This window comes from Pseudophryne corroboree, chromosome 3 (genome assembly GCF_028390025.1).
Source record: "Pseudophryne corroboree isolate aPseCor3 chromosome 3, aPseCor3.hap2, whole genome shotgun sequence".
In the NCBI taxonomy this organism is placed as follows: domain Eukaryota; kingdom Metazoa; phylum Chordata; class Amphibia; order Anura; family Myobatrachidae; genus Pseudophryne; species Pseudophryne corroboree.
Window position 1 is genome coordinate 124,877,144 of NC_086446.1, and position 23,452 is coordinate 124,900,595.

A 23,452-nucleotide genomic window follows, 5' to 3' on the forward strand; every position below is an offset into this window, starting at 1 on the left:
AACTGCCACTATCTAAACAATTTAAGCAGAAAAAAATATATTACCATGAAATACATTATTATGATTGTGTTAGGGTCTCCTGCCCTGTGCTGCCACGTCGTCATGGCAACCGGGAGACAAGTGCTAGTGGAGTAACCTGAGCGCAGCTGATACTCCGGTTCGGGTCTTTTGCTGTGCAGTGGTTATAGGCAGGGGATCCGGTGCTGGTTTTTGTGCTCACAGTCTGTGAGGTCTGAGTGGGGCGTGGACAGCACCTGCTTTATAAGGCCTCTTTTCAGGGTAAGCAGATGCTGCTGAATCTCTGTTGGTTAGTCAGTTCATGAAAGTTAGCCAGTACTGTGTAGCTTTGTATTTGTTTGTTGCTTACTGCAAATAGGCCTGGGGGTTTGGTATTACACTCTGCCAATCCAGACCTAGCAGTAAGACTGGAGTCAGTCGTTTAGCTTGCTGGGGTTCTGTTATTACTCTGTGAACTTAGCAAGTTTGCGGCTGTATTCTAACACTTGCCTGTCTAATCCTGTCTCACTGTGCTAGGTGTCAGGGGTCAGTTTAGTGGCAGTAAGCTTAAACCTGTGCACTGCAAGTGAGAATCAGGATTGTGGAGGCTCTCCTTGTGTCTATCATTCCATCTCTGACCAAGGAGTTTACTGCCACACCCGTTGGTAACCCTTTAGGGTTTTGCTGTTGCCCTTAGCAACAGCATTTCGGGTTCTCTACGTATTAAAACACAACATCTTGCTTTTTACATCTGAGCAGTTCTAATACAAGGGAGATACCCAGTTCCTTAGCCTCTGGGCTTCTCTGTTCACTGTGTGTGTATTTTGTTACCCTATCACCTTCTGTGTACGTTATGTCATATTCCCCAGTTTGTCTGTGAGTCCATTTGTTTTGCATAACAGTTCAAACACCAGTACATTCCTGCAGACACTGGAGTGCATAACAGTTCTGACACTAGTACTTTCCTGCAGGCACTGGTGTGCATAACATATTCAGCAGCCTAATACTCCTGTTGAAATTTTGTGGGAATATGGAGCATACCCCTCAAAATACGTTGCAACAGGTGGTCGATCAGGTGCAGGTCCTGACTCGACAATTTAATGATTTGTCCATTAAAATGCACACCTCCCAGGCTGCTGGCGGAGCTCCCGCAGCAGCAGCACCTGCAGGGGTTAAGGAGCCGAAAGTAAATCTCCCGGATCGTTTTTCTGGAGATCGCTCGCAGTTCTTTTGTTTCAAGGAGAGCTGCAAGCTATACTTCCGGCTTAGGCCTCAGTCTTCTGGGTCGGAGATTCAGCGGGTGGGCATAGTGATTTCCTTGCTACAAGGAGACCCACAGGTCTGGGCATATGGGTTGCAGCCTGACTGTCCGTCGCTTAAAAGTGTTGATGCTTTTTTTACGGCACTGGGCATGTTGTATGATGACCCTGACAAGACGGCCTCAGCCGATGCTCAGATTTCGATCCTTAAGCAAGGGCGAAGGCCAGTTGAGGTTTACTGTACGGAGTTTCGGAGGTTGGCCCATGATACCCAGTGGAATGACCCAGCCCTGAGACACCAGTACCGAAGAGGTCTTTCTAACCAGATAAAGGACCAACTGGTACAATATCCCTTGCCTGATAGCTTGGATCAGCTCATGCAGTTATCCATCCGGGTGGATAGACGGCTGAGAGAGCGTAGGCTTGAAAGGGAGACTGAGATTTCCTTCCTTCCCAAGGGAACCTCAGACTCTGAGGAATTTTCTGAGGAGCCTATGCAGATTGGGGCTACCCGCCTCTCCTCGCGTGAGAAGACGCGGAGGAGACAGCAGGGGTTGTGTTTGTACTGTGGGAATAAAGGTCATGTGGTAGTATCATGCCCAGAAAAGCCGGAAAACTTCAGGGCCTGAGGGTGATGGGAAATATCCTGTCAGGCCAGAAGTCAGAATTTCCCAAGAAGACTTTTATCATTCCGGTGACCTTGAAGATCCTCGGTCAAACTGTCAAGACTGAGGCCTTTGTGGACAGTGGGGCCGACGGGGTTTTTATGGACCGCCAATTCGCCCTAAAACACTCTGTTCCCTTAGTACCCTTGGCATCGGAAATTGAGATTTGTGGGTTAAACGGGGAACCATTATCCCAAGGTAAAATTACCTCTTGCACTAGCCAGATTTCTTTGTTTATTGGAGCCACACACTCTGAAAAATTGTCCTTTTATGTGACTGTCTGTACTTTTGCCCCATTGGTGTTGGGGTTACCCTGGTTAAGGGCCCACAATCCTCAATTTGACTGGGTCTCTGGGGAGATTCTTAGTTGGGGTACTGATTGTTTCAGGAGTTGCTTGAGCCTTCCAGTCAGGCTCTCGCAGCTAAGTTTGCCAGGATTGCCAGGGTGTTATGCAGATTTTGCGGACGTGTTCTCCAAAAAAATTGCAGAGGTACTACCTCCCCATCGCCCCTATGACTGTGCCATTGATTTGTTGCCAAATGCTAAGCTTCCCAAGAGCAGGTTGTACTCCCTGTCACGTCCTGAGACTCAGGCTATGGCAGAGTACATTCAGGAGAACTTGGCTAAGGGATTTATCAGACCTTCACAGTCTCCAGTTGGGTCGGGGTTCTTCTTCGTGGGTAAAAAGGACGGTTCGTTGCGACCCTGCATCGACTTCAGGGAATTGAACCGTATCACGATTAAAAACTCATACCCACTGCCTCTCATTTCGGTCTTGTTTGACCAGCTTCGTACTGCCACCATTTTTTCTAAGATTGACCTACGCGGTGCGTACAATCTAATCCGAATAAGAGAGGGGGATGAATGGAAGACTGCCTTTAATACCCACTCAGGGCATTATGAATATTTGGTGATGCCTTTTGGGCTCTGTAATGCCCCGGCAGTCTTCCAGGATTTCATGAATGATGTGCTCAGGGAATATTTGGATAGATTCTTAGTTGCAGTGGCGGATCCAGGGGGGGGGCACTCGGGCCCGTGCCCCCCCTGTCACTTGTGGCCCATTAAGTCTCAGGGGCCCCGGCCGCGGCCTCGGATTGCGCTCAGTGGCAGAGGATTTTTTTTCTTCATTTGTGCCGGCCCGGCCCCAGCAGGCTGTCAGCGCACGCTGATTTGACAGCTGCCGCTGGGACCAGAGCCGGCTCACGCCCACAGTGAGTGCAGCCCTCCCTCCCTCCTCCTCTCCTGCTGCAGTGCATGTGACCAGCAGGCAGCAGCGCACGGAGGCCGGGAGACGGAGCGGGCTGCGGGACAGGCTAAGGAGTCAGGCAGCGCGTAGTGGTGGACCCTGGACCGCGTGGACTGGATTTCACTTCCAGCCAGCCCAGGCTCCCCAGCGGCCACACAGAGAGGAGGCAGAGGCGCCGATCGAAGCAGGCAGAGCCGCAGAGGCAGCAGCAGCAGGACGGAGACAGTGACTCACTGTGTATATCAGCCTGTCACAGTGAGTATGCTGTTTGCTGTATCGCAGCTGCCAGCCTGTGCGAGCTACGTTTAACGTGTGTGCGGCTGCTGCTGCGGCGGCGGGCACTAAGGGGGGGCGATCCGGTCTATAAGTAGTATATGGTGGTATGTGCCTCTCACACACTGCCCCCACACCCTGCCCCTCACACGCTGCCTCCTGGCCCCTGCCCCTCACACACTGCCTCCTGCACCCTGCCCCTAACACGCTGCCCCCTGCCCTTCACACCCTGCCCCCTGCTCCTCACACGCTGCCCCCTGCCCTCACAAGCTTCCCCCTGCACCCTGCCTCTCACACACTGCTCCCTATACACTGTCCCTCACACGCTGTCCCCTGCACCTAACATGCTGCCCCCTGCCCCTCACACCCTGCCCCCTGCTCCTCACACGCTGCCCCCTGCCCCTCACAAGCTTCCCCCTGCACCCTGGCTCTCACACACTGCCCCCTATACACTGTCCCTCACACGCTGTCCCCTGCACCTAACATGCTGACCCCTGCCCCTCACACGCTGCCCCCTGCACCCTGACCCTCTCACACTGCCCCCTGCCCCTCACACGCTTCCCCCTGCACCCTGCCTCTCACACACTGCCCCCTTCACCCTGCCCCTCACACGCTGCCCCCTGCACCTCACATGCTGCCCCTCAGATGCTGCCCCCTGCCCCTCACACGCTGCCCCTTGTAGTGGAGACATACCCCATTTCTGGAAGCGCATGCACCGAAGCCGCACGCAAATACACTTGCCCCTTCCATGGTGCCCCCTCTATAATTTTCTTCTGGATCCGCCCCTGCTTAGTTGTATACTTAGATGACATCCTAATCTTCTCCCATTCCCTGGAGGAACATCAGAAGCATGTACGCTTAGTCCTCCAGAAACTCAGAGACCACCGGCTTGGGGCGAAGCTGGAGAAGTGCGAATTTGAAGTTCAGCAAATCGCATTTCTAGGATATATTATCTTCCCAGAAGGTTTCCAAATGGAGGGTTCCAAGGTACAGGCAGTCCTGGATTGGGTGCAGCCCACTAGTTTGAAGGCGCTTCAGCGTTTCCTGGGCTTTGCGAATTTTTATAGACGATTTATTGCTGGATTTTCGTCTATAGTGGCGCCCTTGGTGGCACTCACTAAGAAAGGGGCGGATGTTGCTCACTGGTCTTGTGAGGCTAAAGCGGCTTTTGCCCGTCTCAAAAGGGCATTTGTTTCGGCCAAGGTGCTGCGACACCCAGATCCAGAGCGTCCTTTTGTGGTGGAGGTGGATGCCTCTGAGATGGGTATTGGGGCAGTGCTTTCTCAGATGGGAGTGTCTGATAATCGCCTTCATCCCTGTGCTTACTTTTCCCGTAAATTTTCGCCTGCCGAGATGAATTATGACGTGGGTAACCGGGAATTGTTGGCTATTAAGGATGCACTCGAGGAGTGGAGACACTGGCTTGAGGGGGCTAAGTTTGTGGTCTCAATTCTCACTGACCATAAGAATCTGGCATATTTAGAGTCAGCGAAGCGTCTCAATGCCAGGCAGGCACGATGGGCTTTGTTTTTTGCTCGCTTTAATTTTTTGATAACATATCGCCCTGGGTCAAAAAACATCAAGGCTGATGCGCTCTCGCGGAGTTTTGCTCCAATCCAGGAGACCACCGAGGAGCCGTTGCCCATTGTTTCCCCATCATGTATTAAAGTGGGCATTACCCAGGACCTCTTATCATTAGTCCTTAGAGCACAGGAGCAGGCTCCTCCAGACCTTCCGGTAGGTCTTTTGTTTGTGCCTCCTAGGTTAAGACAGCGAGTGTTCCTGGAATTCCATGCCAAGAAGTCGGCAGGTCACCCGGGTATTGCCAGAACTCGGGAGTTGCTATCTAGGGCGGTGTGGTGGCCCTCGGTGGCTAAGGATGTGGATCAGTGGGTTCGGGCATGTGACATCTGTGCCCGAAATAAGACTCCTAGAGGGGTTCCTGTTGGCCCATTACATCCACTCTCTATCCCATCTAAGCCATGGACCCACATTTCAATGGATTTTGTGGTGGACTTGCCCAAATCCTCGGGGATGACAGCCATCTGGGTTGTCGTTGACAGGTTTTCGAAGATGGCGCACTTCGTTCCACTGGTTGGGCTGCCATCAGCCAGACGCCTGTCTGAATTATTTATGCTGCATGTTGTGCGTCTCCACGGGTTGCCACTTGATGTGGTCTCTGACCGCGGATCCCAGTTTGTGGCCAAATTCTGGAGGGCATTTTGTTCCGATCTCCAGATTTCTGTCAGCTTGTCGTCAGGCTACCATCCGCAGTCTAATGGGCAGACTGAAAGGGTGAACCAGTCCTTGGAGCAGTTCCTCAGGTGTTATGTCTCCAAGTGTCAGACTGACTGGGTTGCTCATCTGTCCATGGCGGAGTTTGCCTATAACAACGCGGCTCACTCTGCTACAGGGATCTCTCCCTTCCTTTGTGTGTATGGGCATCATCCTAAGGCCAATTCTTTTGACCCCCTGGACTCCACGCCTGGTGGTTCCTCTGTGGTTTCGGTCCTTAGAGGTATTTGGCGGAGAGTGAAGAAAGCCCTTGTGTCTGTGTCATTAGTGACCAAAAGGGTTTTTGATAAGCGGAAAAGACCCTGCAGCTTCAAATTAGGAGACTTCGTCTGGTTGTCTACCAAGAATTTGAAGTTGAGACAGCCATCTCATAAGTTAGGGCCCCGGTTCATCGGCCCTTATAAGATCACCAGGGTTATCAATCCGGTGGCATTTCAGTTAGATCTGCCCCGTTCTTTGGGTATCAATAAAACATTTCATTGTTCCCTTTTAAAACGGGCGATTAGTAATCCTTCTTCCAGTGGAAGACCTTCCCCTCTTCTGATACGTGGCCAGAGGGAGTTTGTTGTTGAAAGGATTCTTGACTCCAAGGTGGTTCGGGGTCGGCTGTCATTTTTGGTGCACTGGAAGGGGTATGGCCCGGAGGAGCGGTCGTGGGTGCGCAGTTGTGATCTTCATGCCCCCAGACTGATACGCTCTTTCTTCTCGCAGTTCCCCGATAAACCCGGTGGTAGGGGTTCTTTGACCCCTCGTCAGAGGGGGGGTACTGTTAGGGTCTCCTGCCCTGTGCTGCCACGTCGTCATGGCAACCGGGAGACAAGTGCTAGTGGAGTAACCTGAGCGCAGCTGATACTCCGGTTCGGGTCTTTTGCTGTGCAGTGGTTATAGGCTCTGTGCACGGCAGGGGATCCGGTGCTGGTTTTTGTGCTCACAGTCTGTGAGGTCTGAGTGGGGCGTGGACAGCACCTGCTTTATAAGGCCTCTTTTCAGGGTAAGCAGATGCTGCTGAATCTCTGTTGGTTAGTCAGTTCATGAAAGTTAGCCAGTACTGTGTAGCTTTGTATTTGTTTGTTGCTTACTGCAAATAGGCCTGGGGGTTTGGTATTACACTCTGCCAATCCAGACCTAGCAGTAAGACTGGAGTCAGTCGTTTAGCTTGCTGGGGTTCTGTTATTACTCTGTGAACTTAGCAAGTTTGCGGCTGTATTCTAACACTTGCCTGTCTAATCCTGTCTCACTGTGCTAGGTGTCAGGGGTCAGTTTAGTGGCAGTAAGCTTAAACCTGTGCACTGCAAGTGAGAATCAGGATTGTGGAGGCTCTCCTTGTGTCTATCATTCCATCTCTGACCAAGGAGTTTACTGCCACACCCGTTGGTAACCCTTTAGGGTTTTGCTGTTGCCCTTAGCAACAGCATTTCGGGTTCTCTACGTATTAAAACACAACATCTTGCTTTTTACATCTGAGCAGTTCTAATACAAGGGAGATACCCAGTTCCTTAGCCTCTGGGCTTCTCTGTTCACTGTGTGTGTATTTTGTTACCCTATCACCTTCTGTGTACGTTATGTCATATTCCCCAGTTTGTCTGTGAGTCCATTTGTTTTGCATAACAGTTCAAACACCAGTACATTCCTGCAGACACTGGAGTGCATAACAGTTCTGACACTAGTACTTTCCTGCAGGCACTGGTGTGCATAACAGATTGGGAGTAGGGAGGAGAGGAGAAGGTGGGAAATGTATGACCTAGTGAGATAGTAAAAAGCATGTATGTATGAAATCCATGTCTGAGGGGTCATGTATCATCGTGCCGTACATGCTCTAAAAATAAGCTTCGAGGTATTGCGAAGTATACATTGAATCCTTCTTATCCCGTATTAAGGGTCTGTAAGTGGGCTAACAAACTCTACCGAGCTCTTTTCGGCTTTTAGTTCCAACAAATGTGGTGCACATTAGTTGATGATACATGAAGGGAGAAAATATGTGAGTGCTAATATATGTGCCTATATCACCTGTCGACTATGTGTGTCACTACCTGAAGATAGTAGAGATGAAGATAAGAAACATGCGTTATAAATGCATTCTTATGATTATTGTATGTACTTGTCCTTGGGTGTCTTGTTGGTGTCTTGTCGATGTCTTGTCGATGTCTTATATCTTTGCTGTAAGTGGCAAGCAAAGTTCTTTCCAGTGTCCATAAAAGTTAAAGTCTCTAAAAGTTCATCAAATGGCTGTGAAACAGTTCATCAATGGTCTGTATAATGGGTCATCAAAATCTTCTTCCGAGTCGGTGTCTTTTTACCTTGGAGAAAAACAAAGGAGAAACGGGTGAAAGAAACGGACCGTGGAATCACATCTTATCACAGCATTGTCTCGATTGATGGGTCATAAATTAAACCAGTTGTTGTTACAATGCCCTCGCTCCTCAAACTCATCAATTTGGTACTTCGCTTGCAATTCATTAAAATTTGAACACATCTGAATATCAAACCAATCATTATGACAACTCCTAGGATACATAAGAGAAATTTCCCTACAGCAACGATAACATTTTGAGCCCATTCTCCTAAACCTGAGAACCAATTGCGTGGGTTCAACCATGACACCCAGCCGGTCAGTTCATTACCCACAGAAGCAAGGGTAAGGTTGTGTCTCCTTCGGAACTCCCACTTCAATTGCAAGATATCGTCCATCTTTTGATCTATGACCTCGGTTGGGTCCTCAGTGCTGTTTGTGATATACGTACAACACTTTACACCATACTGAGTTGCTAGGGTGACACAATACCCTCCTGTCACTGCTGTGATGTAATTTAGAACCATCCTGTGCTGGATCAGTTCCGTTTTGTAAGCTTGCAATTCTCTCCCAGTATACCTGAAGGTGTCATCATACATCTCAGTGATATTGTCTATCAGGTTCGCTAGCGCGGTAATATACCTAAAATTTATAACTCCTCTGGCGGTACGGGTGATATCTAGCGCGAGCAGGAGTTGAATCCCGGTGGATTCGTGGATCAAATCAGAGGCTGCATGCTCTGTCCTATCTATAAGGTGTCTCTTTACAATGTGTTCGTAATGGGTGTGAGTGTAAGGAGCTTGAGCATTGCGGTGAACGTCTTTCATTCTATCATGGGTAATGGTCATTACTTCCGGTAACACTCTTCCAATGTAACACAATCCCTCTGAGTTTGGGGCAAGCCACTTATACGCCTTCCTCCCACATATGAAATATGCATCATCGGGGAGGACATATGGGACAGAATATGACATCACCATATTCCAAACCTTCCAGATGAAAAATCCTATCCCTAACTCTCTCATCTGTCTAGTACACGTATCAGGTCGTATGATATGCGCACAGTATCCTGGTGATACTTCTCCAACTCGCATGGGCCTACTTCCTAGAGTGTACCTATATTGGAAATATCTTCCACTGTTGGCTATTTGGCGTATAAGCTCTGAGTCAATGGGCATTCTATCGGCTCTGTGTGAGAATGTCATGGTTCGGTTGTTCCATGTCACTTCCCAATTTCCTGGCTTTCGGGGATTGGAAATGTTAAAACATATTAGGGACCTATCCACATGGTATTGGTGGAGCTTCAAACTAGGAGGCCTAGAAATAATACATTTCTTGTCCACGGGTCTCCCACCCCTTAATTCAAGTACCTCATCTATCGTTAAAGAGTATGGCACTAGTCCTGACTTTCTATGACCTTGAGGTACTTGTGAGCACACCCAGCATTCCGTTTGGTTTAAAACCTTACCCACTAATGAGTGATAGTCACTCAATGGATGATGGTCCATATTGATATTAATGCTGGACTGACATCTCTGGATGCACCCGTCCTCAACTATGTTGTCACAATTCCTACATATACAATTCTCTTCAGCTAACAATCCTTCACAATGTCTGTTAGTGTCATGGCTACCAGATCGTTTTCTGATACTCGCCTTTGCTCGGTGATTGTGTTGCTCTTGGAATTCTATGAATCCATCCTGGTCATCAGAACCCATTCCAGATCCTTTCTCGACCTCACTGGTACTCTCACCGAAACAGACTGCTCTGGTCAACAACAGGGTCAACAGGAAAACACGGACTGCAGTCTCTTGGGGCGAGTCCATCTTACAGGAGGAGAAAGAGAAAGTTGTAATGGGGGAAAGAAAATAATTGAAGGGAAAGAAAAATGTTACGATAATTGTCCTATAGTCTTGTTGTTCTTCTTGCTCAGATGTCGTCTCAACAGTGCTGTCTCTCAGTCTTCCCAAAACGAACACTCCAGTGATACGATATTCTTTCCGACTCAGCGATCTTTCTGTAAGGAGCATAAATCTTGCATTACCATTTGTCTAACTGTTGTGTGACATACCATCCGTAAAACATGAAAGAACAAAGAGAGAGAACAATAGAAAAGAAACATTGTCAGATTTCCGTTCACCATCAGGCTGTCACACCAACATGTCCATCGGTATCTCTGCACAGTCTCCCCCACCAGTACTTCCACTCTCCACCCTTTGTGTTTGGCCAGACACAACGATGCTGGTAAGATATACTGGGGTTGGGTAGACCTCTGAAAAGACCAAGTAGACATGTGACGTTTGAGCTGTCTGGTGAACGTCAAAGATGAAAAGGAAATATTTAAAGATAAATCACTGAGTTTACCTGGCCGCCCTTGTGTCTACAAGGAATGACCTACCAATTACATCGACTGTAACCTCAGGCTTACTATCAAGGCTAATAATCAACTTCACTGGCTGCAAATTACAGGTGCGGCCCAAAATTTTTCCTATATGATCCCTGATTACAATTACGTGCGTTATGTCGTTGTCTAGGGGGTTTATATACCTTATGTGGGTCTCTAAACATACAATTCCGTGCATAATGCCCTTCCCTCTGGCAGTTATAACATTTTATCACATTCGACTTACCCACAGGGGTCTGGGGCTTAAGCTGATGTGGCTTCGTTGTCAGGGCCTGTCTACTTATTGTCATTTGCTTACCGCCCTGTGACTCCCTGTGTCTTATGATGTTGCGATCATGTTCAATAGCGGTCTCTCTCAAAGCAGCCACCGACATACCGTTCCAATTAGGTTGAGTGGTCTGTACCCTTGTTCTCAACACTTCCTTTAAACCATCCATTAATACAGAAACCGCTACCTCTCTATACTCTACAATGTGAGGTGCAATTGTCTGTGCATAATATACAATACCGTACTTACCTGTGGACACGACCTCACCTGACCCTCCGTAAGGGGGCTTGACTACTGCCTTTACCGATTGGGCCGTGCCCACCTGGGTGTCTCGTATGATGGCTGCTGGAAAAAGTGCCAACATCGTGCTGGGCTCACTTTCTTGCTTGTAATCCTGAGGGAAGTTTAACATGGGGCGCAACTTGCACAGGTTAGAATTTGTACATTTATCAGTTTTACTTCTATCGTTATTAACACATTTATTACGCTTACTATTATCATCATTACTACATTTATTAAGTGCACTATTATCATCATATCCCAGTATGCCATTCTCTGTAGCCATTGTTTCTCCAGTAGCCATCAGTTTCCTGCTAAGATGGGAACCAGCTGCTTGAGCTAATTCCCTTTGTATCTCACCTTCCTGTTGCCATAACTGTAAATAATCATAATGTCTAATCCGTTGCTTCCCGGATTTTATCAGACATATCCTTCTCCTTAAATTTTGCAAAACCTCAGGATTAAAACTGCCTACCCTGGGAAACTTCTCCCCATCGTTCACAGTCATACGTTCCCACTCATTGCATAAAACCTCTGCGTGTGATCCATATTTTTCACACATTATGTACCTCACCGACCCTGCTGGTCGCGGAATTATATCAACCTGAACCTTGGTTGATCGTCCCTTACTTGAGCAACTGGCCCCCATTCTTTGCCGGTATTGCCTTCTCAGCGAATTCCTACAAAAACCACGTTCTCAGAGGTAAGGCAACGGTGAAAGTCCAACGAGTGCCTTCACCCACTCTCGCCCACGTCGACCAATATGCCCACACACTGCTTCAGCGCTGGCGTACTCAATTCAGGGCCCCTATGTAACCTCTATTTACTGGGGCGTGTGGGAGTATGCTACCCTCCCCAGTAAGTATCAGTTGCTGAAGAATTCCTGAGTGATCAGCGAACCTCCCTTAAAATAAAAAAAACCTACACAAATCACGTCAAAGTGTACAAATAGTGTTTATGATCCCGCAAAGCGTACGCGAATTGCGTAATGGGTATCAAGGTAACCAACTAATGCACACAATTACATGCGGTACAGTCGCACTGCGTATAAGTAACTATTACTTATCCGCAGAACGACCAGCGGAATCGGTTGTTTAGGCTGCGAAACCTTCAGCCGGTGCGTATTCTCAAAACGGGCCTATATGGGTACTGCGCCAACCCCCAGGGCTGCGCTCACTACCTCTGACCTTTCTTAAGTCAGGGTCTTCAGAACTTCGTATAGGTACTTTTAACGGGTTTCTGACTTTCGCGGACCTTTTGGTCTGCTGTAACACTAATTGCTCCTTTTACCTTGTTCACTGTTAACGTGAGATGGCCTTCTCCCACGCCACCACGTGTTCACTTCACGGGTGTCCTTCTACGAGATCTCGAATTCCGGGGTTCACACCAAAGAAAACTTTACTTGCATACTCACGCTCTTTCACTTCATATATACTTTGATTTTTCTGTACAGAAAATTTCTTTCATTCAGGTAACACAGGCTAATCCCAGAGGTAATGCAACGAGAGGAGGATCTTTTTAAACTAAATTTTGGAAACTGAACAAATTTGTGCTATTATCGCGTGGCTTCCGTATCGCCTACTAAAACAATGCTATCGTGTGATTTGTATTTAGTGGGCGTATCCGTACGCACTTTGCGTGATATACGCCACTTGTGTAGGCCTTTGCGATGCGTACGCTGTCTCGCACTCGGTCAGAGACACGTGTACACAGGCCGGATACGTCCGCAGTAACACAAATAACACGCTTCTATAAATGCAAACGATATTTAACTATAATCGTTTACCAAGCACCACACAGTATCTCCTGTATAAACCTTTATAACTGGGTCAGGCTGCGTGCGTGTTTTACAATTACTCCCTTAAGTATTAATCTTACTTTTAAGTAAATAGCAACAAATTTTCTCAGCACGTGATCAATGCTAATGGCAAACAGAAAGGTAGATATGTGAAAATACACAAAATGCAGGTCTAAATTAATCTACTAATCAATGCTTCCAATAGTATGATTCATATTGGATAGCTATCTTGCAGAACATACATTGATATAAACACACACACATAATTATAATATTATATCTATGTACTATTCACTGGTCTCCCGAGACCCATTCACTCCTGTAATTTGCATATGAATGTGCCTTTGACTGTCTGTGAAGGTGGCCTTTCACTGCCAGGAAAAAAAAACTGTTGCACAGGTTAATTTGCATTTCAATGGCTTATCTTACAACAAGCAGAGTTTAACAGAATCGTGGAGGTAAAGAAGAAGAAAAAAAACAACAACTTTGTTTTATATCTGTGTGTCGTTCTTACATCAAATATTCATCTTACTATTAACTTTTATTAAACCCCATCTGAATCTATTTGTAATTGTCTATGGCATGGGTTAAATAAATGCATTGGTAACTCATAAATGGTGATTTCTTTTTGACCAAGGATGGCTGATTATTCCTGAGCAGACTGAAAATCAGCTATTTAGAAAAGAATTGACCTTCCCAAAATGGCCGCTGCTCCTCCCCCTTCCACATCCATGAGGGTTACACAAAATGGAGGACAGACCATGCGGCTTCCTGTGTCACAAAAAAAATCACTATGCAAGCCCCTGAAGTTATTTTAGGCCTGAGTTAAAAAAACAACAACACTATATCAAGGCTTTTGCAGCAACTTTTAAATATACTTTTAAACCTACTTAAACAGATAAGCAATCCAATCTGAATCAAACACAATATGACTCATTTGAACCTTGTTTTGCAACAATATGGTCAGATATGCAGAGTACAGGTGTGTGCGTGTGTTACATGTGTTGCGTGCGCAGTTGGCACCAAACAGAAATTAAAACAGATTTAAAAGACAATAGCTTAACGTTCTTACCTTTCGGTTCCGGATCCCACCAGCATCCCTACAAACCAAGCGGAGCAGATGCTTATCTGACCAGCACTACTGTATCCCCAACCACCAAACGGCTAACAGGGGATACTACCTTCCCGCCCTTTGCTGATGGATAAAGTCTGCCTGGTTCCGCTAGGTTGCGGATATGAGGAGGCCCGGATGAGTCCCCCAATTGATAATGTCAGTTATTACCTTTAAACATTAAGCTATATTCTATTACGGACTAAGTACGCTATTGACGCACTGAGTACCATAAGGGTACGCACTTAGCGTAGCAGACACTAGGCCGTGGGCGCGATGCACGAGCGACACGTACGCTCACGGAATGATACACAGTAAACCTTAGTAATAACACACAGTAAGGGTATGCTTATACTCTAAACCTTGGCAATGTAATACTGTATGAGCGATTAATACGCTAAGAGAGCCCTTAGCAGTAACTAGTGAATACGCAAGACCTTGTTTGGATTTAAAAAACACTCAGGCTCTAACACCTTTGTGGATTGCTTTAGAGTAAAAAGGGGAAAACAATACAGCTTATACACTACAAAACTAACATCAAAATCTAAACAGAATAACAAGGAATAATATGAACAATAGCGAACGATCGCAAACACAAGCAAACAGAATGAGTACACAATGAGAACAAATGGCAAACACAGAGGATAACAAAATGGCTACAGAGAAACGTACATACGTGGGAATGATTCGCAAGCGCGTCCTGGATCCAGCCCTCAGCATTCAATGAGAAAGCCTTTCATAGAGAGTGAGTGACTGGACAGGCAATGGTGGTCTTTATATACACAGCATACAGTAACAATACATTGGTCCCTATAATCTCATTGTTCATTGGACACAGGAATGTGTCTCTGCATTATAACAAAAGGTCATAGGTGGATTTGAACAGGTGGGCTGTGTCTCTCCCCAACTGCTGTAGTGGGTGGTATCCTCTGGATTCCCCCCGCATGGATAATGAACAGCAAATACAGTAAATGTCTATAAACTACTTTTGTACATAACTATACGCAGGAGCGAGCAATCTCTTCCTAACCAACACCGAAATGTTACCATTAAAATACTCTACAGCTGGATACTAGACACCACCGTTCATCCTTTATCTGACCCTTCCTATCATGCAAAGAGGAATTTCCCTGTCCAAGAACCGTTTAAACTAAACATACTTGCTGACATTGTTAAGGGGAATATTATCTATAAAACACACTATATGGGTTAAATATGCTATGATCGAGTCGCCCGCTACACGCTCACAAACCCTACCGTAAATGTGCATACCACGCGCCAAAGCGCACGGCCGTAGAAGCTCTTTTACGCAAAGTTCGAATATGCGCACGCAGGGCCCGTGCCCGCGCAGCAGGCATGTGCATGGGGTTAGTACAAGGCAAGTGATTCATGATATTTTTCGACTTTGACAAAGCAGTGAAAAGTGTGGAGACGTGAGCCAGTGGAGAAATTGCCCATGGCAACAAATCAGCATTGAAGTAACAATTATAATTTGCATACTAAACAATTGTACGGAGCAGCTGATTGGTTGCCATGGGTAACTTCTCCACAGGCTCACTTCTCCACTCTTTTTACTGCTTCGTGAATAGACCCCTTCTTCTCCAAAGATTTGGGCTACATTTTTCTTACAGTTGTCTGTTTCCAGTAGAAATCTGATTTGGTACATACAGTATGTGTCCTCATACACCTATTCTCATATTGCGCCAAATACCCCTGTTTGGTGTGCCACAAATTTTGCCGCTTAGTTGCGCCATGCCATGCGCCAAAGTTTCTTTCACAAAATATTCCTCTTATTCTCATTACTAATATGACAAAAGTACAATGCAGTGTACATTAAATACTTAAGCTGTTATTCTGTGCACTTACACCAAGTATCATTATGCTTACTCTGTGACTCTATGTCAATTCCTTTGTGACAACAGTACTAATCTACTGTGCCTGGTACACTATAAGTGACAATTGCCCTTATTTATCAATAAGTGATAAATTTCACTGTGAGTAATAAATTTCACCAGCCAATCCGCTCCTGTCATTATTCAAACACAGTCTGTAACATGGCAGTTAGGAGCTGATTGGCTGGTGCAATTTGTCAGTCACAGTGAAATTTATCACTAATTGATAAATAAGGGCATTTGTATGCAGCTACAATGCAGATGATATGCAGAATTCAGGATATAGTACATGGATTACTACTAGTGGTGGAGAGGTGAATGAGGACACATCTTAATTTGTGCATCCTAACCTTCCTGACAGGGGCATCTTCAGAGAGGAGAAGGCCTGGTGCAGCCTCCTTCTGGTCCCCGTCCTCTCTGGCCAGCAGCGTTCTTGACTCTGGGCACTAGGGTCACTAGGGGACCCTAGCGCTGTCCCAGGTGTAGTGCGCATGCGCAGGTCTCCAGGGAAAAAAAAGGTGTCCATTTTCCTAGTGATTTTCCTACTGCGTATGCGCGAAACACTAGGAAAATGGCCGCCGCGCCATTTTCCCAGTGATTTCTTCAGTGCTGCTGCTGCGCCGCAGGACTCCAGAGGGTATGTGTTGAAAAAAAATGGGTGCGGGGTGTGCGGCTTGGGCCCATTTGCACTGCACACACTGTAAAATGTAGTTTGGTTGTGGCCGGTGTAGAATCTGCCAATGTCTCCTGAAGAACACACAATATATGCAATTCAGCTATAGGAATTTAGGTTTACCTTCAGTGACTCTGGAAAGCTGCTGACCAGGAGTCTTCTCAGAGTGGCCAGCTTTGAGGAACAGGTCAGGTAAAGCATTCTATAAAACAAAGACAGCATGTTACATTTAAAGATTTACAAAGAATTAAATGATTGATAATGGTAGCAAACAGTATGTTTAATCCTTGGCACCTGCACCACTTCATTGGCGACAGTGCAATCATTCCATTTATTCTACCTGCAGACACAAAGGTACCATTGAGTTCAGAGTGTTTAATAGGCCCTACAACACTGGCCGATAATCCTCAAAGATATGAATGATCTCGTTCATTATTGAATGAGATAACATTCATATCTTTGAGTGTGGAGGCATCAGCGATGAACGATGCACGGCCCCGCGCTTGTTAATCGCTGGTGCCCCGTCGGCTGTGCATGCAGGCCAATATGGACGATCTCGTCCATATTTGCCTGCACTTCTGTGAAGCCGGGTGACGGGGGGAGTGAAGAAACTTCACTCTCCCCGTCACTGCCCCCAACCCCCACCCCCACCCCGGGTCGCCCGTCGGCCGTATCCGCCGTCGGGAAGCTCGGCGGCAGATCTTTAAATGTGTAGGGCCCTTTAGAGTTCCAAATACCGACTGGTAAATGGCTATGCACTGAGACACAGTACCAGACTGCAGGAGAATTAGTTCATTACCACAAGAGATCTAGCACCATATTTATTATCAGGTTTTAGAGATGATAATTAAAAATGTTTTGTAGCCACTAGTCCATAAAGGAGCCTGTCCCTGTGATGTGTAAAGAAGTGAAATGGCCACAAAAGCGATTATTCTACTTCTACTTTGGGATCCAGGGCCATTGTGCACATTTGCAGTCTGCTGACCACGCATGTGCAGGAGGGTAACAGAGGAACCCTCTCCAGATATTTTCTGAGATCTGTAGCCCATAGGCCACAGTAGCCCAATGCCAGCTGAATATGTGTACATAAAGTAGTTTTATACAAATACTGGGGTCTATTTACTAAGCCATTGATGTAGATAAAGTGGACGGAGATAAAGTACCAGCCAATCAGCTCCTAACTGCCATGTCATAGGCTGGGTTTGAAAAATGACAGTTAGGAGCTGGTTAGCTGGTACTTTATTTCTGTCCACTTTATCCCCATCCAAGGCTTAGTAAATAGACCCCTATGTCACCACGTTGACAAATGACAGTTGGAGGGAACTCTGATGTTACTCTCAGAGAATTCCGTCATAACACACGTCTATAGTTTCCAAACAATTCTGATATTTTCCATACTTACTCATCTCATACCGCCTCATGATTATAACCTGTTGGGGTAATGCTAAATTTCATGTGGCCTTGTCCAACATTGATAGCATAATGCTGCATGTTTGTGTGTTGTTGGATGGGAAGAGAACATTTTGCCTGTTCTCTTGGGTTGTGTTCAGACTCACATGCGCAAATGGGTGTTATTGAGTGTAAGTATTGCTGACTGCATAGGAAGGTGGTTCTCATAACAAGTATGTGGCCTTGAGAACAGGTAGATGATTTTTATGTGATTATTAAGTTCTAATTATAAATGGAGCAATACTGCCCACTACTGCTACTAAAGTAGGGATCGTTGAAGGCTACACATTAGTTGAGTTACTTGAGTATACCCTTATAGTCTTTATCTGTATCTATATATATATATAATGTACGATAGGCGGCACTCCGGTCATATAATGCACATTACCACATCAGGCTTGTTAGCAACATTTCAGCGTCCTTTATTGACGCTTTTTTCAAGCAGCATACATACAAAGTACAATGAATTTACCACATTTAAGTACCCATCACCAATGCCGCGCCAGACGCCAGTTCCTGTCCTCCGGTCTTGCCGGTTTCCTCCCAGGAAGTGACGTTGCGGCGCTATCACCATAGCAACCTTCACCAATACTAAAGCAATAAGAAACAATTTAAAACATGGCTGCACTACAGCGCATATGTTCATTTGGCTTATAAATATTACAACAGGTATTATCATTGAACTACTATATACCACATGTTAGGCACCAAAAATTATATCTAAAATTTACGGTCTAATAAATAACCCCTAACTATAAACCAGACTACTGCTGATACCATGTCTACTGTTAAATAAACAGAATTATCCAGCAAAGTAAAATCATAATGAGAAGAACCCTATTGGAATACCAGCAAGCAACAGATCATAAAAAGCATTGCATACCCAACGATTCATTCATACCTTTAGGTGACAATGGGGGTCATTCTGAGTTGATCGCTTGCTAGCTGCTTTTAGCAGCATTGCACACGCTAGGCCTCCGCCCTATTGGAGTGTATCTTAGCTTAGCAGAATTGCGCACGAAAGAGTAGCAGAATTGCTACTAAAAAATTTCATGCAGTTTCTGAGTAGCTCCAGACCTACTCCTATCTTGCGATCACCTCAGTCCGGTTAGTTCCTGGTTTGACGTCACAAACTCGCCCTGCGTTCGGCCAGCCACTCCCCCGTTTCTCCAGCCACTCCTGCCTGACACGCCTGCATTTTTTAGCACACTCCCGGAAAACGGTCAGTTTCCGCCCAGAAACACCCACTTCCTGTCAATCACTCACCGATCACCAGAGCGACTGAAAAGCGTCACTCGGACCTGTGTAAAATTGCATAGTTTTGTGTGAAATTACTTAGCGCGTGCGCCCTGCGGCCCATACGAATGCGCAGAATCGCCCATTTTTAGCCTGATCGCTATTCTGCTAAAAACGGCAACGAGCGATCAACTCGGAATGACCACCAATATGTCCAATCTAATGATCCACCTTGCTTCCAATTGTAGCAACCTATGAGACCTCTACTTAGAGGAGGTACATGGTCTATAATGCGATAGCGTAGTGTTGAAAGATTATGTTTTGCACTCGCAAAGTGCCTTGCTACTGGCTGTTCGCTGGTTCCTGATGTTATAGCGGCTCGGATTGCGAAGCGATGTTGTGTCATTCTCTCTTTAAAAGTGCACTCTGTTTTACCTACATATAGCTTAGCACATGGACATGTAATAGTATAAACAACAAAACGGCTGGTGCAAGTCAGGTAATGTCGTATATAAAACTTATAGCCAGAGAATAGATGACAAATTATTGTTTGTTCCAACTGTACCATTTGATACCACCCAATGGAAGGTGGAACTGTATACATTAAATAGAGGTATCAAGTTGAAGGAATTCTTTTCTGATCAACCTCAGATCCCTTCGGACATTCCATCTCAGTTACAAAAATTACAGGTTTCTTCAGGTTTTGAACCGATTAGTGCAAATGCTTCTCTTAAGACTTTCACTAGAATGTTTCTTATTCCCCCCCCCCACCCCCCTCATCACTTTTTCCAGTTCTGCGCCATAGGAGATAATGTAGTGAATGGCATTGGTTATCTTATTACAATAGCATCTGTCAAGGGGTCTTGAAGTTGATGTATTGGAAGCAGGACAAATATGGATCTGAGTGACTTTAATATGGACAAATTGTGATGGCTAGATCAGTGGGTCCAGTGGTGCCGAGAGAGGGGGGGAGAGAGTACAAATTATCCGGGCCCATATCTGATGGAGGGGCCCAGTGAGGGTCCAGTAGGGGCCCAGGCCCCCTCCCTCTTACCTAGCAGCAGCAGCAGCAGCTCGTTTCCTCAGCCCAGCACACGCTGCTGTGTACTGGGCAGCAGTGTGGCCATGGAGGTGCTTAAAATACTATTTTTTCAAGTATTTTTTCTAAGGGTACATGACCACACCTCCTGTGATTAGGCCACGCCCCTTGAAAAGTACCTGGGCACATCCCGGCTCTTGACTGCCCTGAGTGGGTCAGACAGAGCATCTCCAAAATGGCAGATCTTGTATGGTGTTCCTAGTATGCAGTGGTTAATACTACCAAAATTGGTCCAAGGAAGGACAACAGGTAAGCTGGTGACAGGGTCACTTTTCTAAGATTTCAGCTCGCCAGCACGGGGGGCTGCGAGTTGAAATGTGTCTCCCCGTGTTTCATTGCACCTGAATTGAGCAACAATTGAATTGCTCTATTGGGTGCCATCTAGTGGTGGCTGCAGGGAGAAACAATTGAATACCCTCCTTAATATCAATACAAACTGATTATATGAAAAAGACTCAATTCTTGTAAGTTTTTACTAGACATACATGCAAGCAATTTCATCCCTTCTCTTTTTTTTTTTCCTTTTTTTCTTATTATTTGTCAGAGTAACTGCAAAGAGATTGCAGATGCATACAAGTGACAATATAAAGAGGTGCTGATTGACCTGTGTAAGCAGTGAGGTCTAGCATGGTCGACCTTTCTAAGGGGATAATGGTCCATGAGCTAATAGAATATGATACAGAGCATCAAGATGAGGGTGAACCAGTATGAGAGCAAGGTTCATCTACACAGGCTGAAAAGGTAGCAGGAGGTGGACTTTGTACTTTACATGTATTTTCTGCAGAAGTAATAGTGCAAATTTACATTTGGACATTTATGTGGACTCTGTTACCAAACATGTGGGCCCTTTGGATGCTGCCACAAAATTGTACTTGTTCCGGCAGTTCTAGGAGTTGGCAGAATGCTGAGCACTAGAGGAAAGAGAATTTGCAGAGCACCAAGCAGAGCAAGCAGAATGCCAAGCTGAGAGAGAGTTTCAGCTACAACTAAAACAGCTCCAAACAGGGGCATTACAAAAACTCTACAGTCCCCATAGCAAAGGGCCCTGTTGGGCACCCCCCATCCTCCGTCTCCCAAAACCTTCTCACCACTAGCAGTGGCTGGCACATTGGCCAGGAAGTGAGAGTGTCATGTCCCATGATATGTGTTTCATATGCTGTCATGTTACTATTGCAAAGCTTTGCATCTTGTTAAAATTTGTCCCTCCTGATTTCCTGTAGCTAAGTTCTGATGTCATTTTCTTCTTGTCGCTAGCTCTTTGTGTGTCTGCCATTTTAGCCTTCTTGTTGAGTTCTGGCAAATTACAGGTTGAGTATCCCATATCCAAATATTCCGAAATACGGAATATTCCGAAATACGGACTTTTTGAGTGAGAGTGAGATAGTGAAACCTTTGTTTTTTGATGGCTCAATGTACACAAACTTTGTTTAATACACAAAGTTATTAAAAATATTGTATTAAATGACCTTCAGGCTGTGTGTATAAGGTGTATATGAAACATAAATGAATTGTGTGAATGTACACACACTTTGTTTAATGCACAAAGTTATAAAAAATATTGGCTAAAATTACCTTCAGGGTGTGTGTATAAGGTGTATATGTAACATAAATGCATTCTGTGCTTAGCTTTAGGTCCCATCACCATGATATCTCATTGTGGTATGCAATTATTCCAAAATACGGAAAAATCCGATAGCCAAAATACCTCTGGTCCCAAGCATTTTGGATAAGGGAGACTCAACCTGTATCATCTTTTCACCTACTGTTTGTGCATAATTACAAGAATATCAGCTTCAAATAAACCATCATCTGGATTCTTCATACTCTTCAGTTGAGTTGACACTAGGGAGGCCATTTTTTCAATCCTGGGTATCAGGATTGAAAAATGGTCAATCCCAGGATTCCTGGGATACCCGGGATTGGCTATTCCCTATATGTCCACCCCCTTGCCCCGCCCACCCGACCTGCCCTACACAATACTCACCATACAAAGGGGGCGGGCAGCTGGAAAACATCCGTCACTCTTGGCAGGTGACTGCGGACATAGCAGCGTGACCTGTCACTGCAGGTCACACTGCGCTGGGTAGCTGGGAGAAAGGAGCCGGGCAGCGTCTAAGCATCCTGAGGACGCTCAACGCTGATCCCTCAATCCCCGGGATTGGAGCTGCCAATCCCGGACGTTTTTGGGCCTAAATCCCGGGGTTCCACCGATCCCGATCCTGGGATTGGTCTCCCTAGTTGACACTATCTGACAAGGTTACTGGTTCAATAAAGACATATACAGAGGAACTGTCTCAAGGAGCCTTACACTTACAGCTTGGTTATTGACTCAGAATACTGAAAAAGATGGTTGACAAAAACTGCTAGATACACCAGTAAGTCAGTTGCAGCTTCTGCAGTTACAAAGACAATAACAGGCTTGCCTACAGTGTAAGAAGAAATCATCAGTATGATGGTGTCTCCCTCAATAATCTGCTCCTTACTGGTCAAACCTAAACAACAGCCTCATAGGAGTGCTAATTCACTTTAGACAAGAGCCTGTGGCAGTAGTAGCTGACATCCAGCAGATGTTCCATTGCGTCATAGTCAGGGAAGACAATCGGAACTACCTGAGGTTCCTGTGGCACAAGGACAACAACGTCAATAATGAAGTCATAGATTACCGTATGAAGGTACATGTATTTAGCAACAGCCCTTCTCCTGCTGTAGCATTCTATGGACTCGGAGAACAGCCCAGGAAGGTGAGAAGGACTATGGATCTGACGCTCATCATTTTGTTGAAAATATCTTCTATGTTGATGACGGACTTAAATACCTACCCACAAGTGAAGAGGCAATTGATCTCCTCACCAGAACACAAGAAATGCCTTCTGTGGCAAACCTAAGGCTCCACAAGATTATCTTCAACAGCCAGAAGGTAAGGGAAGCATTTCCTTCTGATGATCATGCCACCAACTTGAAGGATCATAATTTGGTTCTGATGTTCCTCCCATACAACGCAGCCTACGCTTGCTCTGGGACATCAAACAAGACATATTTGCATTCCAAGTATCAGCCTATGACAAACCTTTCACCAAATAGGAGTTTTATCTAAGAGATGGGGGTGACTCCTCCTACTTGGCACTGGTCTTGTGTGCGTATATTGACCCTCTTATTTAGAGGTAGGTACAACTCTAATATGCAATAGGCTAGAAGTGTGTGTCTAAAAAGACTATAG

The 23,452-nt window shown here is 45.8% G+C and overlaps 1 protein-coding gene across 2 annotated transcripts in view; it reads right to left on the reverse strand.

The window, feature by feature from the left end:
• The window catches only part of LOC135054955 (glycine N-acyltransferase-like), a 167,666-nt gene that overhangs the window by 56,037 nt on the left and 88,177 nt on the right, over nt 1-23,452 (reverse strand). For both annotated transcript variants that reach the window (XM_063958456.1, XM_063958455.1), the window contains exon 2: nt 16,575-16,653. In XM_063958456.1, the coding sequence (XP_063814526.1) occupies nt 16,575-16,652 (78 nt within the window). In that variant the 5' untranslated portion in view covers nt 16,653. The remainder of the gene's footprint in view (nt 1-16,574; nt 16,654-23,452) is intronic.